Source organism: Salvelinus sp. IW2-2015, unplaced genomic scaffold (assembly GCF_002910315.2).
Source record: "Salvelinus sp. IW2-2015 unplaced genomic scaffold, ASM291031v2 Un_scaffold1554, whole genome shotgun sequence".
Lineage (NCBI taxonomy): Eukaryota > Metazoa > Chordata > Actinopteri > Salmoniformes > Salmonidae > Salvelinus > Salvelinus sp. IW2-2015.
The window spans coordinates 70589-89273 of record NW_019942985.1 but is presented as its reverse complement, the minus strand read 5'-3'; the positions used below and the strand labels follow the sequence as shown (position 1 = coordinate 89273).

Here is an 18685-nt window from a genome sequence, read left to right as displayed (position 1 = left end):
ACAACACTCCTTCCGTGGCCTCCAACTGCTCTTAAATGCTAGTAAAACTAAATGCATGCTCTTCAACCAATCGCTGCCCACGCCCGCCCGCCCGTCCAGCATCACTACTCTGGACGGTTCTCACTTAGAATATGTGGACAACTACAAATACCTAGGTGTCTGGTTGGACTGTAAACTCTCATTCCAGACTCGCATTAAGCATCTCTAATCCAAAATTAAATCTAGAATCGGCTTCCTATTTCGCAACAAAGCCTCCTTCACTCATGCTGCCAAACATACCCTCGTAAAACTGACTATCCTACCGATCCTTGACTTCAGCAATGTCATTTACAAAATAGCCTCCAACATTCTACTCAGCAAATTGGATATAGTCTATCACAGTGCCATCCGTTTTGTCACCATAGCCCCATATACTACCCACCACTGTGACCTGTATGCTCTCGTTGGTTGGCCCTCGCTACATATCCGTCACCAAACCCACTGGCTCCAGTTCATCTATAAGTCTTTGCTAGGTAAAGCCCCGCCTTATCTCAGCTCACTGGTCACCATAGCTACACCCACCCATAGTACGCGCTCCAGCAGGTATATTTCTCTGGTCATCCCCAAAGCCAATAACATCCCCAAAGCCAATAACTAGCCAATAACTATGCTTATAGTTAGTGAGATCTCCCTCACTAACTATAAGCATCAGCTGTCAGAGCAGCTTACCGATCACTGCAGCTGTACACAGCCCATCTGTAAATAGCCCACCCAACTACCTCATCCCCATGTTGTTTTTTTTGTTGTTCTTTTGCACCCCAGTATCTCTACTTGCACATCATCATCTGCACATCTATCTCTCCAGTGTTGATGCTAAATAGTAATTATTTTGCCACTATGGCCAATTTATTGCCTTTCTACATTTGCACACACTGTATAGAGATATTTCTATTGTGTTATTGACTGTATGTTGTTTGTTTATCCCATGTGTAACGTTTTATCACACTGCTTTGTTTTATCTTGGCCAGGTCGCAGTTGTAAATGAGAACTTGTTAATCAGGCCTACCTGATTGTTTGTGATTGTTTGTGATTGTCCGTGATTGTTTGTGTCGTTAGTGGTTGTTGTAGGTGCATGTGTGTTTGTTATTATTCCTATGTGGAATTTTGCGTGTATTTTGAGTAAACTCCGTTGTTTTACTCAACACCTGTGTCCTGCGCCTGACTCCGCTACATATCTGCACACAATCGCTGACAGAGACGACACAGAGAAGATGGTCATTATTCACATCCACCTCTCCTGTAACAACTAAGTTTTCACTCTGTCTGTGTCTTTTCACTTGGTAATGGTGTGAGTACCCAAAAAAGTCTGAACTAATCCATTCAGGATTTAGTCCATTCACACTCCTGTGGAGAAATTCCATTCAAATTGAAGTACAGGAATTGACCCCAACTCTGGCTGACAGACCTGTGGTTTGAAAACAAGAGGGTGTACTAGCACTGAAACATGAGCCACATCAGCCCACATTGTTTAAATAGGGGAGTTGGAACATGTTAAATGAAGAACTCAACTAAAACGCAATTCATTATTTACATTTCACTCCACTTATTTTCATCTCACACCACACTATTATGAGACCCGCAGGACCAGGATCAGGATCTATTATGAGACCCTCAGGACCAGGACCAGGATCTATTATGAGACCCACAGGACCAGGATCTATTATGAGACCCACAGGAACAGGATATATTATGAGACCCACAGGACCAGGATCTATTATGAGACTCAAGGGACCAGCATCTATTATGAGACCCACAGGACCAGGATCTATTATGAGACCCACAGGACCAGGATCAGGATCTATTATGAGACCCACAGGACCAGGATCTATTATGAGACCCCAGGACCAGGATCAGGATCTATTATGAGACCACAGGACCAGATCTATTTGAGACCCACAGGACCAGGAAGGATCTATTATGAGACCCACAGGACCAGAATCTATTGTGAGACCCACAGGACCAGGAACCACAGGACGGATCATATAGACATCTATTATGAGACACGCAGGACCAGGACCAGGATCTATTATGAGACCCACAAGCACCAGGACGCCAGGATCTATTATGAGACCCCAAGGACCCTAATATGAGACCCACAGGACCAGGATCTATTATGAGACCCACAGGACGCCAGGATCTATTATGAGACCCACAGGACCAGGATCAGGATCTATTATTGAGACCCACAGGACCAGGATCTATTATGAGACCCACAGGACCAGGATCTATTGTGAGACCCACGGACCAGGACCAGATCTATTATGAGACCCACAGGACCAGGATCTATTTGAGACCCACAGACCAGATCTGATCTATTATGAGACCTGCAGGACCAAGGACCAGGATCTATTATGAGACCCACAGAAACAGGATATATTATGAGACCCACCAGGACCGAGGATTTTTATGAGACCCACAGGACCAGGATCTATTTATGAGACCCACAGGACCAGATCTGTTATGAGACCCACAGGAACCAGATATCATTATGATGCCCACAGACAGATCTATTATGAGACCCACAGGGACCAGGATCTATTATGAGACCCACAGGACCAGGATCTATTACGAGACCCACAGGACCAGGATCTATTATGAGACCCACAGGACCAGGATCTATTATGAGACCCACAGGACCAGGACATATTCTAGCATGTATTTTCTCCTGACTCCTGTAATATGACAGCTGGCACAAGACTCAGCTACAGTGCTTTTCCAGGAAAAAGTGTGTCAGCGCAGGTCATGGGCAGGGTAACAGGGGCAATGGACATACAAACCTCAGATGCCACGCGCACCACGCATACTAGTACACAGTGCCCTGCTGCCAGTTACTCACATAACAGTCGAGATGGGCATTGACACTGCAGCAGACCTGGGTTCAAATACTATTTAAGGTATTTCAATTGTTTTTCAATACATTTCAATATAAGTATTCAGATTAGGGTTGCAAAACTACCGGTAATTTATCAAAGTTACAGGAATCTTCAGTAATATTGGTAATTAACAGAAAATCTAGGGCAATCTATTGTAACTTTGGTAATTTATACTTCAATAACTCTTAAAAAATGTTTTCATATATGGTATTCATTTTTCATATCTGTCCATATTATCCATGAGTTTCTAGTAGATATGGAACAATGGAGAAAAAAATTAACTTACCTCTGCAACTTATCCAACTATTGACTTTTTTCACAACTGCCACCAGTTTGACGCCAAAACATTGATAACAAATACATACTGACATAGTAAAACAAATAAAAGTGTCTAACAATTTTTGAAGCCTATTTCATGCTGAAACACAAATATGAAACACCAGTTAATGGTTTATATTTAGGATATTGTTTTACAGATTTGTCATTCAATTTTTTTTCTAAATCATCTTATTTGATTATTTCATATATTTTAAATGTGATAAGGCCAGAGATAATTACAGACGCCTGGACTACAGGAAAAGGAGGGCCGAACACGCCCCCATTCACATCGATGCGGCTGTAGTGGAACGGGTCGAGAGATTAAAGTTCCTTGGTGTCCACATCACCAACAAACTATCATGGTCCAAACACACCAAGACAGTTGTGAAGAGTGCACGACAACGCCTATTCCCCCCCAGGAGACTGAAAAGATTTGGCATGGGTCCTCAGATCCTCAAAAAGTTCTACAGCTGCACCATCGAGATCATCCTGACCAGTTGCATCACCGTCTGGTATGGCAACTGTTCGCCATCCGACCGTAAGGCGCTACAGAAGGTAGTGCGTACGGCCAAATACAACGCTGGGGCCAAGCTTCCTGCCATCCAGGACCTCTATACTAGGCGGTGTCAGAGGAAGGCCCAAGAAATGGTCAAAGATTCCAGCCACCCAAGTCATAGACTGTTCTCCCTGCTACCGCACGGCAAGCAGTACCGGAGCGCCAAGTCTAGGTCCAAAAGGCTCCTCCAGCTTCTACCCCCAAGCCATAAGACTGCTGCACAATTCATCAAATCAAACCCCTGCACATACCCCCTGCATATAGCCTTGTTATTCTTATTTTGTTGTGTTACTTTTTTGTGAACATTCTTTAGTTTATTTAGTAAATATTTTCTTAACTGTTATTTTCTTAAAACAGCATTGTTGGTTAAGGGCTTGTAAATAAGCATTGTATTCGGTGCGTGTGACAAATACAATTTGATTTGTGATAATCTTAAATACCCAAAATGGCCACTAGATGTCTTAAAAGATACCAAAAATGATGTTAGTTTACAGGTAAACTTTGAAAGATACCAGTAATAAACATTCCCTTTGCAACCTTAATTCAGATAGCCTTTATCTGAAAATATTCAAATACATTGACTCAACTAAACTCCCATACACTTAACCCAGGTATTTCAAATAAGTGTTTGAAAATACTTTCAAATAAAATTTTCTAGACTATTTATTATTATTATTATTATTATTTTTTTTACAAATAATGATTAAAATACTCAAATAAAAGTACTTAACGTATTTAAATAACAAATACTAAAATACATTAATAAATCAATCGAAAAGATATGTCCAAATGTTCAGAAATATCTTGCAGGTTAGTGGTAGAGCAGTAGATCATCATGTCGTCGGTTAGAAATACAAATAAACCACGTTCAATATCAGAATCATCTCGTCTCTCTACAATCAGAGAGCCATGTATGTGATGAGGATGTTTACTACCAACAAGGTGCTGTTGACTGCAAATAGGAGCAGGTGCAACACAATTCAGACTTTAAAGGAGAAATCTGCTGTTGCTACATCCATTTTTGGACTTATAAAGTGAATTATATGTACCCAATGATTCTTGAAGAATATAACTTAGAAATGACTCATGAGTTTAGTTCAACGGTCGTACCAGAACCCAAAATACAACACTGATTAACTTCAATGTTTGTAAACAAAGTAAATGTAAACAAACACTGTATAGCCGAATATCTATCATTTTGATACCATGGAAGATCAGTTCTTGTATCCATATAACGTTATGACTATGAATTTGAGAGTGGCTATATTTATTCCTGCGGCCCCAAACGTGAACTTTCTACCGAACCAGTGGCGGGGAAAAACGCTTGGTTATTGTTTCAAATGTAGATTGCCGCTTTTAACAACAATACCCACTGTTCCATCTCAATAACTAAAATAACATTTATACATGCCACAAACGCTATTGATACCCGTGTGTACGTCCACCTTAAAAACAATACTAGCAGTCCACCTTATGAAAACAAGAGGGGCTCGCTCAATTTTATTACGTGACGTCTCGGATGCGGATTGGACGCTCCGCAGCATTATGTTAATGACGGGCGGGCTGTGCAAAGTGCGTAGGTGACGTCATCTCCGAGTTGGCTGAGAGTGAAACAAACATGGCGACAGACTGGAGTGGTTGGCAGGGGTATACGCTAACTTTAATCGTTTTACTATGGTGTACGGCGAGCACAGAAGCCGAGACGGGGATCCCGGAGACCGGTAGCCCCACCCAGGTCTTCGGCATGCGGCTGGAGAGGAGCGACAAGCCGGCCACTACCACCGACGACGGGGTGATCCAAGTAACAGAGGAGAGCAACATCTTCATGAGGTTCTACGGGCTGCAGATTCTTCCTGACACCTCGTCACAGATCAAGTTCATGGAACATGAACATGTTGATGTTACTAGCAATAATGCTAATTTTAACAGGACTTGCGCCGAATATACCAAAGATATCGTTATTCGGGGTGGCATGAACGTGAGCCACCTCGGAACCTCCGGGGTGGTGAGTTTGAAAATCAAGCCGCTACGGAAGCGCGAGCTCAAGAAGGAGTATGGGCTCTGCGTCCGGGACAATCAAGATGGCAAGTGGTACCTGTTGGGTGAGGATGACGGGAGGCTGCGAGTGGTTGAGGAAAAGAAATCCATGCTTCCTATGTGGTTCCAGTGTATCCTCATCTGCACTCTGTTGGTACTGTCAGGTATGTTCAGCGGGCTCAACCTGGGACTCATGGCCCTGGATCCTATGGAGCTCCGGATAGTCCAGAACTGCGGTACCGAAAAGGAGAAGAGGTACGCCAGCAAGATCGAGCCCATTCGGAGAAAAGGGAACTATCTTTTATGTTCCTTACTCCTGGGTAATGTGCTAGTCAACACAACGCTCACCATCCTCCTGGATGACTTGATAGGGTCAGGTCTGGGAGCAGTGGTCGCCTCCACTATAGGTATTGTCATATTCGGGGAGATCGTTCCCCAGGCGCTGTGCTCTCGCCACGGACTGGCTGTAGGAGCCAACACCATCATGGTGACCAAGTTCTTCATGTTGGTGACTTTCCCCCTGTCATGGCCCATCAGTAAACTCCTGGACTGCATCTTGGGCCAGGAGATCGGTACCGTGTACAACAGGGAGAAGCTGGTGGAGATGCTGAGAGTAACGGAACCGTACAATGACCTGGTCAAAGAGGAACTCAACATGATCCAGGGTGCGCTTGAGCTCAGGACCAAAACCGTTGAAGATGTCATGACGCCGATCAGTAATTCCTTCATGATCCACAGCGACGCCGTGTTGGACTTTAACACCATGTCAGAGATCATGGAGAGCGGTTACACGCGCATACCGGTGTTTGAGGATGAGAGGTCCAACATTGTGGATATCTTGTTTGTCAAGGACCTGGCTTTCGTTGATCCGGATGACTGTACGACGCTGAAGACCATCACCAAGTTCTACAACCACCCGGTTCACTTCGTGTTCCATGACACCAAGCTGGATTCCATGTTAGAGGAGTTCAAGAAAGGTTTGTTTGGAGGCTGAATCCCAAATTACACCCGATTCCATTTATAGTGCACTACTTCTGCCTGGGGCTCACGTGGAGGGAAGGTGGTTTTGTTTACATTCATTTGTTTGTTTACCTGATCAGTAAATAAGTTATTTACCTAGTTTACTACCTTTTACCTAGTTTGTTTACCTTGTCAGGGACAGCAGTGGCTGGAAGAGGGAGGTCAGGTGATAGGGCCTAATAGGATTTAACGTGTGTGTGTGTGTGTGTGTGTGTGTGTGTGTGTGTGTGTGTGTGTGTGTGTGTGTGTGTGTGTGTGTGTGTGTGTGTGGTGTGAAATAGACACACACATCCAAATATTTGGGCCCAGAAATGCATGTTTTCTCTCCATCAGTTTCAGTGAACTTTGAGAGAGATGTTATGGATTCTTTGTGGGCTTGTTTTACGTTTTTATATGGCATCGATCTGGCCTTGAGTAGGCTGTATTCTATGAGCCGCTCGACTCTACCCTGTTCCTGGTTCACCCCATTGGATTCCATATCTCACACACTGTAGTGTACAAACTTCTCATTCACCTAGCTTCTTTACACACACACTCTCTCTCTCTCTCTCTCTCTCTCTCTCTCTCTCTCTCTCTCTCTCTCTCTCTCTCGCAGGGATGTGTTTTAATGAATCACTCTCTCCCAGGGTTTTGTCTCAAGGTCAGACACCTAGACAGACATGCAGACAGACTGTAGATGGCTTCATCAGCTCTCATTCGCTGTCAGACAGACAGACAAACAAACGGTCACACTGTATGTGTTTCTCTATATATGAAGAGGAGCATCTCCTCCTCTTCGTTATCAGTCATGTGACTGGGATGACATTATGTGTCTAGTTCTCTGTTTTCATTGATTCAGAATTAGAACCTCAGTAGCCTTGTAATTCTCATTCAGACCTCTCACTCAACCTTGAACAATGTAGGCCCATACAGACATTAACAAGGCAGTCTGCATCCTACTACGGTCTGGTATTGTAGCCTAGCCAGCCTATCACAATAGGACTGAGTAAAGTTGTAGTTAATGTCATTATAAGTGTCAGTATAGCAGCACATAAGCTCATTCTCTGGAAGGTCTTCAGAGGTGGCTGGCAGGCAGGCAGGCAGGGCTACGGGACGACGAGTGAGATTTGGCTGGGAAACATTGTTCCACCTAATCTCTATTGGCTTACCCAGTACACCGTAGAGGGATAGTGGATATACATGACAAGGGTTGACACATTTACAACATGATCCCTCCACTGTGTTGTCTGGCTCTGCATCTGTCCGTTTCGTATCCATGGTGAGTTGGCGAAACACATGACTCCCGCATGGCATGACGAGTTCCAGAGTTCCACTCCCTGCCGTTTGGCATCGGTTGCCATGGCACCCAACACTGTCTGCCATTTGCTGTTGTCCTGAGTGTTCTGTCTGTACGATGCCCCACACCTTGTCTCTGGTCCAGTCTAAAGGTGAATAGGGTCTAATGTGTTGTCATGGAGAGCAGAGACCAAGCTATTCCATTGTAAGATAATATCCCACACAGAGTTGTGGTGGAAACCAGAGCTATATGTGAGCTGGTATATCAGTGGCCGTTCAAGATGAGGGAGGACCATTATTTGTTTCATGAGCACGGCCTTATTTCTATTACAGCATATTGGATGACTGTCAATCACATTCCATTCACCCAGCTCAATGTAACATTGATAGGTTTAGGCTACTACATGATACTCAAATTGTCCCAATACCCAACATGATGTTGCTACAAGGTAGCATATGAATGAAAGTTTATAACGTAGGTACACAGGTTGAGAGACAAGTGGGAATAATCATGGTGACAGATAGTGACACATGCAATACTGCCATGTACTCTCTTGCCTGCGTATAGCTGTTCTGCGGTGGAATCATTAGTCCTAACAGTTGCAAAATCATTTTTTTTGCAGTTAGCTCTCCCTGTTTCGTTTGCTTCTGTATAAGAAGTGTTTTGCTTCAGCACCCGCACACACAGTTCTCTTTAATAGCAGCCACATACAGATAAATCACTTTGCTCGTTGTAAAATTCCTTCTTGCATCTAACCGCTCTCCATCTCTCACCTTTTTTCTTTGCTTGTGGACCTCAGTGCACAACACAACAGCTTACTGTGACCAGGCACAAAGGACCTCTCCAAACCAAACCTTCATACCCATAAGCACTAACCTCTACACAGGCTACGCTGTTGCCAACCTGTTAACGTTAGTCAACAAACTAACGCTCTAGTAAACCCACAATCCAAACCATGTGTACAATCACGCAGTACAGTGTACAGCTAGCTAGCAGTTACACCGGCAGGCCCCGGTGGCAAAAAATATAAACGGAAGCTTACCTTGACTTGGAAGAGTTGCAGCGTTGGATAGCCTTAGCCAGCTAGCTAACATACACTACAGTTCAAGAGTTTGGTGTCACTTAAAAATGTCCTTGTTTTTTAAAGAAAAGCTACATTTTTTTGTCCAATTAAAATAACATCAAATTGATCAGAAATACAGTTTAGACATTGTTAATGTTGTAAATGACTATTGTAGCTGGAAACGGCTGATAAAAAAAAAGAAAAAAAAAGAAGAAATATCTACATAAGCGTACAGAGGCCCATTAATCAGCAACCATCACTTCTGTGTTCCAATGGCATGTTGTGTTAGCTAATCCAAGTTTATCATTTTAAAAAGCTAATTAGATCATTAGAAAACCCTTTTGCAATTATGTTAGCACACCTGAAAACTGTTGTTCTGATTACAGAAGCAAKAAAACTAGCCTTCTTTAGACTAGTTGAGTATCTGGAGCATCAGCATTTGTGGGTTCGATTACAGGCTCAAAATGGCCAGAAACAAATCCCTTTCTTCTGAAACTTGTCAGTCTATTCTTGTTCTGAGAAATGAAGGCTATTCCATGTGAGAAATTGCCAAGAAACTCTGGGATACTGGCCTTCTAGGCAGAGTTGGAAAGAAAAAGCCATATCTCAGACTGGCCAATAAAAATAAAATATTAAGATGGGCAAAAGAACACAGACACTGGACAGAGGATTTCTACGTAGAAGGCCAGCATCCCGGAGTCGCCTCCTCAACTGTTGACGTTGAGACTGGTGTTTTGCGGGTACTATTTAATGAAGCTGCCAGTTGAGGACTTGTGAGGTGTCTGTTTCTCAAACTAGACACTCTAATGTACAATGTGATTTTCTGGATTTTTGTTTTAGAWTCCGTCTCTCGTAGTTGAAGTGTACCTATGATAAAAATTACAGACCTCTACATGCTTTGTAAGTAGGAAAACCTGCAAAATCGGCAGTGTATCAAATAGTTTTTATTCCCAACTGTATGTATATATATGAAGCCTGCCTTCCGCAACGGAAGGCAGGCTTCATATATATACATACAGTGCATTTGCTGTTTGAGAAAGAAAAAAAAGCATTTTGCTCTTGTGTGTGTTGGGGTGTAAGTTTGTGTGGGTAGAGACACGTGTGTGTGTGTGTGTGTGTGTGTGTGTGTGTGTATAGAGTCAGTGCAAGAGAGTTGGTGTAAAAAACATAATAAATACAGGTAGTCCAGGTAGCCATTTGATGAACTATTTAGCAGCCTTGTTCAGCAGACTTATGGCTTGGGGGTAGAAGCTGTTCAGGGTCCTGTTGGTACCGCTTGCCGTGCTGTATCAGAGAGGACAGTCTATGGTGTGTGTGTGTGTGTTCCTGCTGTGAGTCACCCTGACGATCCTCCATGGTGTCTCATTGTTTCCTCATCAGAGAGAAAGATAATGCCAGCTGACCTTTTAAAACCACTATGTGAAGCCCTTCTGTCACACCTTACTGAATCACTGAGAGATAGTGAGTAGACAGACAGGCAGACAGACTGATTGACTATTGTTTATTAACTCTTTAGTAAGTTGACTGATATGGAACACATTTACAACAATGACCTTGGAAATGACCTGAGCTCATCAAATCAAATGTTATTGGTCGCATATATATATTTAGCCAATGTTATTGGTCGCATATATACACTGCTCAAAAAAATAAAGGGAACACTAAAATAACACATCCTAGATCTGAATGAATGAACTATTCTTATTAAATACTTTTTTCTTTACATAGTTGAATGTGCTGACAACAAAATCACACAAAAATGATCAATGGAAATCAAATTTATCAACCCATGGAGGTCTGGATTTGGAGTCACGCTCAAAATTAAAGTGGAAAACCACACTACAGGCCTGTCTCTTATACACATCTAGATGTGTATAAGAGACAGTATATACACTGCTCAAAAAAATAAAGGGAACACTAAAATAACACATCCTAGATCTGAATGAATGAACTATTCTTATTAAATACTTTTTTCTTTACATAGTTGAATGTGCTGACAACAAAATCACACAAAAATGATCAATGGAAATCAAATTTATCAACCCATGGAGGTCTGGATTTGGAGTCACRCTCAAAATTAAAGTGGAAAACCACACTACAGGCTGATCCAACTTTGATGTAATGTCCTTAAAACAAGTCAAAATGAGGCTCAGTAGTGTGTGTGGCCTCCACGTGCCTGTATGACCTCCCTACAACGCCTGGGCATGCTCCTGATGAGGTGGCGGATGGTCTCCTGAGGGATCTCCTCCCAGACCTGGACTAAAGCATCCGCCAACTCCTGGACAGTCTGTGGTGCAACGTGGCGTTGGTGGATGGAGCGAGACATGATGTCCCAGATGTGCTCAATTGGATTCAGGTCTGGGGAACGGGCGGGCCAGTCCATAGCATCAATGCCTTCCTCTTGCAGGAACTGCTGACACACTCCAGCCACATGATGTCTAGCATTGTCTTGCATTAGGAGGAACCCAGGGCCAACCGCACCAGCATATGGTCTCACAAGGGGTCTGAGGATCTCATCTCGGTACCTAATGGCAGTCAGGCTACCTCTGGCGAGCACATGGAGGGCTGTGCGGCCCCCCAAAGAAATGCCACCCCACACCATGACTGACCCACCGCCAAACCGGTCATGCTGGAGGATGTTGCCGTTTTCATCTGTGAAGAGCACAGGGCGCCAGTGGCGAATTTGCCAATCTTGGTGTTCTCTGGCAAATGCCAAACGTCCTGCACGGTGTTGGGCTGTAAGCACAACCCCCACCTGTGGACGTCGGGCCCTCATACCACCCTCATGGAGTCTGTTTCTGACCGTTTGAGCAGACACATGAGCAGACACACATGCTCTGGACACTACGCTGACAGACACAGCAAACCTTCTTGCCACAGCTCGCATTGATGTGCCATCCTGGATGAGCTGCACTACCTGAGCCACTTGTGTGGGTTGTAGACTCCGTCTCATGCTACCACTAGAGTGAAAGCACCGCCAGCATTCAAAAGTGACCAAAACATCAGCCAGGAAGCATAGGAACTGAGAAGTGGTCTGTGGTCACCACCTGCAGAACCACTCCTTTATTGGGGGTGTCTTGCTAATTGCCTATAATTTCCATCTGTTGTCTAGTCCATTTGCACAACAGCATGTGAAATGTATTGTCAATCAGTGTTGCTTCCTAAGTGGACAGTTTGATTTCACAGAAGGGTGATTGACTTGGAGTTACATTGTGTTGTTTAAGTGTACCCTTTATTTTTTTGGAGCAGTGTGTATATATATATATATATATACATACACACACACCAATAGATGAATAGGATGGCATTGACTAGAATACAGTATATACATATGAAATGGGTAAAACAGTATGTAAACATGATTAAAGTGAGCAGTGATTCCGTGTCTATGTACATAGGGCAGCAGCCTCTTAGGTACAGGGATGAGTAAACAGGTGGTAGCTGGCTAGTGACAGTGAGTACGKTCAGGGCAGGGTACTGGGAGTGGTCTGGCTACTAGTGGCCAGAGATTTGAGTCTGTATGTTGGCATGAGCTAGTCTGTTAGTGATGGCAGTTTAACAATCTGATGGCCTTGAGATTGAAGCTGTTTTTCAGTCTCTCGGTCCCAGCTTTGATGCACCTGTACTGTCTCCACATTCTAGATGGTAGCGGGGTGAACAGGCTGTGGCTCTGGTGGCTGAGGTCCTTGAAGATCTTCTTGGCCTTCCTGTGACACCGGGTGCTGTAGATGTCCTGGAGGGCGGGCAGTGTGCTTCATTAAACCATCTCAAATATCCCCCCAAAAATAAAACCACAGAATGCATTTAAAAAAAAAAAAACGAATGACAAGTTTGGAAGCCATAGAGCCTGAAGGTACTGTACAGCTACTGTAGGTGGTTGTTTGAATGTTTAAAACACTGTTTCAGATTGAATATCTCATGCCAACCCTCTCCCAATGTTCTGGTGGGTTTTTCAGTTGTCAGGTGTCTGTAGTTTGTCATTGTGSACATGGACCTTGTAGCCTGTATCTGTGCTGGCAGATAGGCCTGTCTCACCACGTACTGTGCTTTTGTCAGTTGTTAGGGACATCGCAGTATGTGTGCTCGTGCGTGCGTGCGTCAGACAGTTYAACGACATTCCTTCACGTTGACCCAGCCCAATGTTTTTCATTGTCCATGACATTTTATGACACTAGTTATGTTCTGCCTCTGCCAGGTTAGCCTAACCCTGAGACATAGTGTCTGTTGCAAGGCTTTGCCTATAACCTTTAAGCTCATATCAAACGAAAAGCAGGTTTTCTTTTACACGTGTGTGCAGGCTGGAATTAGAATGCATGGTAGTGAATGAGAGAGAACACATGCCGCGAGTGTCAAATCAAATCACATGTTATTTGTCACATGCGCTGAAAACAAGAGTTGTAGACCTGACAGTGAAATGCTGATTTAAAAGCCCAACAATGCAGTATCAAGAAAAAAGTGTTAAAGTATTTACTAAAATATGTTGAAGTAAAATACGTTTTAAAAAATACACACAGTGGCAGGAAAAAATATGTGAACCCTTTGGAATTACCTGGATTTCTGCATAAATTRSTCATAATATTTGATCTGATCTTYATCTARGTCACAACAATAGACAAACATAGTGTGCTTAAACTAATAACACACAAACAACAATACGTTTTAATGTCTTTATTGAACACACCGTGTAAACATTCACAGTGCAGGGTGGGAAAAGTGTGTGAACCCTTGGATTTAATAACTGGTTGACCCTCCTTTGGCAGCAATAACCTCAACCAAACGTTTTCTGTAGTTGTGGATCAGACCTGCACAACGGTCAGGAGGAATTTTGGACCGTTCGTCTTCGCAAAATTGTTTTAGTTCAGCAATATTCTTGGAATGTCTGTGAACTGCTCGCATCTCAATCGGATAGAGGTCAGGACTCTGACCGGGCGTATTTTCTTCTGTTGAAGCCATTCTGTTGTTGATTTACTTCTGTGTTTTGTGTCGTTGTCCTGTTGCATCACCCAACTTCTGTTGAGCTTCAATTGGCGGACAGATAACCTAACATTCTCCTGAAAAATGTCTTGATAAACTTGGGAATTCATTTTTCCATCAATGATAGCAAGCTGTCCAGGCCCTGAGGCAGCAAAGCAGCCCCAAACCATGATGCTCCCTACACTATACTTTACAGTTGGGATGAGGTTTTGATGTTGGTGTGCTGTGTCTTTTGTTCTCCACACATAGTGTTGTGTTCCTTCCAAACAACTCAAATGTAGTTTCATCTGTCCACATAAKATTTTGCCAGTAGCGCTGTGGAACATCCAGGTGCTCTTTTGTAAAAGAAAATTGACAGCAGTGGGTTCTTCTGTGGTGTCCTCCCATGAACACCATTCTTGTTTAGTATTTTACGTATCCTAGGCTCGTCAACAGAGATGTTAGCATGTTCCAGAGATTTCTGTAAGTCTTTAGCTGACACTCTAGGATTCTTCTTAACCTCATTGAGAATTCTGCRCTGTGCTCTTGCAGTCATCTTTGCAGGACGTAGCAACAGTGCTGAACTTAGCAACAGTGCTGAACTTTCTCCATTTACAGACAATTTGTCTTACTGAGGACTGATGAACATTAAGGCTTTTAGAGATACTTTTGTAACCCTTTCTTGCTTAATGCAAGTCAACAATTCTTAATCTTAGGTCTCCGAGATCTCTTTTGTTTGAGGCAATGTAAATAGTCCGGTTAGCCATTTGTTTAGCTGCTTGGGGGTAGAAGCTGTTGAGAAGCCTTTTGGACCTAGACTTGGCGCTCCGGTTTTGCTTGCCGTGCGGTAGCAGGGAGAACAGTCTATGACTGGGGTGGCAGTTGTATTAGGCAATTTTTTGGGGCCTTCCTCTGACACCACCTGGTATAGAGGTCCTGGRTGGCAGGAAGCTACTACCCTCGGAAGTGCCTTGCGGTCGGAGGCCGAGCATTTGTCATACCAGGCAGTGATGCAACTGATCAGGATGCTCTCTGTTGCCAAATCTTTTCAGTCTATTCAGGGGGAATTGGCGTTGTCGTGCCCTCTTCACGACTGTCTTGGTGTATTTGGACCATGTTAGTTTGTTGGGGATGTGGAAGACAAGGAACTTGAAGCTCTCAACCTGCTTCACTTCAGCCCTGTTGATGAGAATGGGGGCGTGCTCGATCCTCCTTTTTCTGTAGTCCACAATCATCTCCTTTGTAATTATTCACATTGACGGAGAGGTTGTTATCCTGGCACCACACTGACAGTTCTCTGACCACCTCCCTATTGGCCGTCTCATCGTTGTCGGTGATCGCTGTTGTGTCATGATGGTGTTGGAGTCGTGCTTGGCCACGCAGTCATGGGTGAACAGGGAGTACGGGAGGRGACTGAGCACGCACCCCTGAGGGGKCCCCCATGTTGAGGATCAGCGTGGCAGACGTGTTGTTACCTACCCTTACCACCTGGGTGCGGCCCGTCAGGAAGTCCATGATCCAATTGCAGAGGGAGGTGTTTAGTCCCAGGGTCCTGAGCTTAGTGATGACCTTTGAGGGCACTATGGTCTTGAACGCTGAGCTTAAGTCAATGAACAGCATTTTCACGTAGGTGTTCCATTTGTCCAGGTGGGAAAGGGTAGTGTTGAATGGGTAGTGTTGAATGGGTAGTGTTGAAAGGGTAGTGTTGAATGGGTAGTGTTGAATGGGTAGTGTTGAATGGGTAGTGTTGAATGGGTAGTGTTGAATGGGTAGTGTGGTTTGAACTGAGGTGTGTGGAATGGGTAGTGTTGATGGGTAGGTTGAATGGGTAGTGTTGAATGGGTAGTGTTGAATGGGTAGTGTTTGAATGGGTAGTGTTGAATGGGTAGTGTTGAAAGGGTAGTGTTGAATGGGTAGTGGTTGAATGGGTAGTGTTGAATGGGTAGGTTTGAATGGGTAGTGTTGAATGGGTAGTGTTGAATGGGTAGTGTTGAATGGGTAAGTGTTGAAATGGGTAGTGTTGAATGGGTAGTGTTGAATGGGTAGTGTTGAATGGGTAGTGTTGAATGGGTAGTGTTTGAATGGGTAGTGTTGAATGGTAGTGTTTGAATGGGTAGTGTTGAATGGGTAGTGTTTGAAAGGGTAGTGTTGAAAGGGTTAGTGTTGAAAGGGTAGTGTTGAATGGTAGTGTGAATGGGTAGTGTTGAATGGGTAGTGTTGATAGGGTAGTGTTGAATGGGTAGTGTGAAAGGGTAGTGTTGATGGGTATGTTGAAAGGTAGTGTTGAATGGGTAGTGTTGAAAGGGTTAGTGTTGAATGGGTAGTGTTGAAAGGGTAGTGTTTGAAATGGGTAGTGTTGAATGGGTAGTGTTGAATGGAGGTAGTGTTTGAATGGTAGTGTTGAATGGGTAGTGTTGAAAAATGGGGTAGTGTTGAAAATGGGTAGTGTTTGAAAGGGTAGTGTTGAAAGGTAGTGTTGAAGGGTAGTGTTGAATGGGTAGTGTTGAATGGGTAGTGTTTGAATGGGTAGTGTTGAAGGGGTAGTGGTTAATGGGTAGTGTTGAATGGGTAGTGTTGAAGGGTAGTGTTGAATGGGTAGTGTTGAATGGGTAGTGGTGAATGGGTAGTGTTGAATGGTAGTGTTGAATGTGGTAGTGTTGAATGGGTAGTGTTGAATGGGTAGTGTTGAATGGGTAGTGTTGAATGGGTAGTGTTGAATGGGTAGTGTTGAAAGGGTAGTGTTGAATGGGTAGTGTTGAAAGGGTAGTGTTGAAWGGGTAGTGTTGAGTTGAGATCCACAGATTGYGTCATCTGTGGATCTGTTGGGGCGGTATGCAAGTTGGAGTGGGTCTAGGGTTTCTGGGACAATGGTGTTGATGTGAGCCATGACCAGCCTTTCAAAGCACTTCATGGCTACAAATGTGAGTGTTACAGGTTGGTAGTCAATTAGGCAGGTTACCGTGGTGTTCTTGGGCACACGTGAACATCGTCAACGGCGTCATGCTCTTCAAATTAGAAAGCAAGTTAATTTTTTTTGCGTCTATGCGAAGCAATGCTGGTAAAGTGAAGATAAATTCCCAGAAAATAGACTGTTGTGCGTTGTTATGTCTGGAATTGTGACATGTGTAGTTCAAAAGTGCCTATTTAGTGTTTATTTTAGCTTCCAGTGCCAATGATACATATTTATTTGAGCTTCCAGTGCCAATGATACATATTTATTTGAGCTTCCAGTGCCAATGATACATATTTGAAAACAATAACTTTATGCCTACCTTTTTTTGATTTTGAGCACAGGGATATAGCCTAGGCAGGCGACAGTTGGGAAACTCTGTCAAATGAACACCTGCCACCTGCGGGTAGATGTTGGCATTGGTAGTTAAGATGTCTATTTCACCAGCCACGTTGGTGGGTGGTCAGGGCTCCACAGTGTTGAGCATTTCACTAGCATTTGTGATAAAAAATTGTCAAGTATGATCACATTTATAGTAAAATAAATGCTGCAGTAGCTGATTTCAAAGTATTTCTGCCGTTTTGTTTCACAGTAAATGAACAGCTGGTGAATTAACTATGAATCCTATACAGCCTATTCCACCTCACGCTGCAACACTGCCAGGCTGGGAGCTGGGCGCACGTGAAGAGCTGAGTTAAAGATTCATTTTCAGAAGCGCTGCTTACAGGCATAAAAGTTGGTCTAATTTGCTTGAAACTAAAGTCTACTGAAGTGAGACTTTGTTCTTGTGTTTCTTGGCTATGTTATTTTTTGAGTTTCAACTGTTAGAGAAGACAAGGCTGCTACTGGTCAGACTCTCAATCTCACAGGCACAAACACGTCTGAGTCGCGTTACCAAGGTAACCTCCCGCCCTTAAAGGGACAGGTGAACATTTTTGTCTCATCTGTGATATTTTGGTTAAAAGACTCGGGTCACAAAAATGTAATTAAACAATACACCACATTACTTACTGGTAATACATTTATTGTTAAAGAAACATTACAAAGCATGCTTATCCATTTTTTTGTTATTTTGTTGGTGTAATTCTTCACTGTCTGCCCCCCCTTCCCTCATTCTGCCCCTCGCCCTTTCCTCAGTCTGCCCTCTCCTTCACTCAGTCTGCCCCCCACCTCCCTTCCCTCTTCTTCGATGTCTGCCCTCCACCCCTTCCTTCTCTCTCAATTCAATTCAAGGGGCTTTATTGGCATGGGAAACATATGTTTACATTGCCAAAGCAAGTGAAATAGATTCTTCTCATATCTTAAATGGTTGCCCCATTGTCTCATGTTTACTCATGGCCCTCTGACCCTTGTCCCCAACACGCCCCACCTGTGCAGGGAACCCCTCCCCCTCAACTTACTAGGGTTAGATTCAGGAACAGCAGGTGATGTCCAGCTGGCTGCTGAGTGTTGGACACTTTGACGTACACACACCTTTATAACTGTCTGAGGTTTCCCAACTCTCATACTGATAAGACTAGTCACAGGTCAGTGGGTTTCTATTCACTCCTCCTTTCTGCGCTGGCTGTTAGCTAAGAGCGTTGGCTGTTAGCTAAGAGCG

General features: G+C 43.7%; 1 protein-coding gene across 1 annotated transcript in view; it reads left to right on the top strand.

Moving 5' to 3' along the window:
- The first annotated feature begins 5377 nt into the window (after window positions 1–5377).
- The window catches only part of LOC112071246 (metal transporter CNNM4), a 65440-nt gene continuing 52132 nt past the window's right edge, over window positions 5378–18685 (top strand). The window contains exon 1 of the mRNA XM_024138713.2: window positions 5378–6800. Coding sequence (XP_023994481.2) covers window positions 5405–6800 — 1396 coding nt within the window. The 5' untranslated portion in view covers window positions 5378–5404. The remainder of the gene's footprint in view (window positions 6801–18685) is intronic.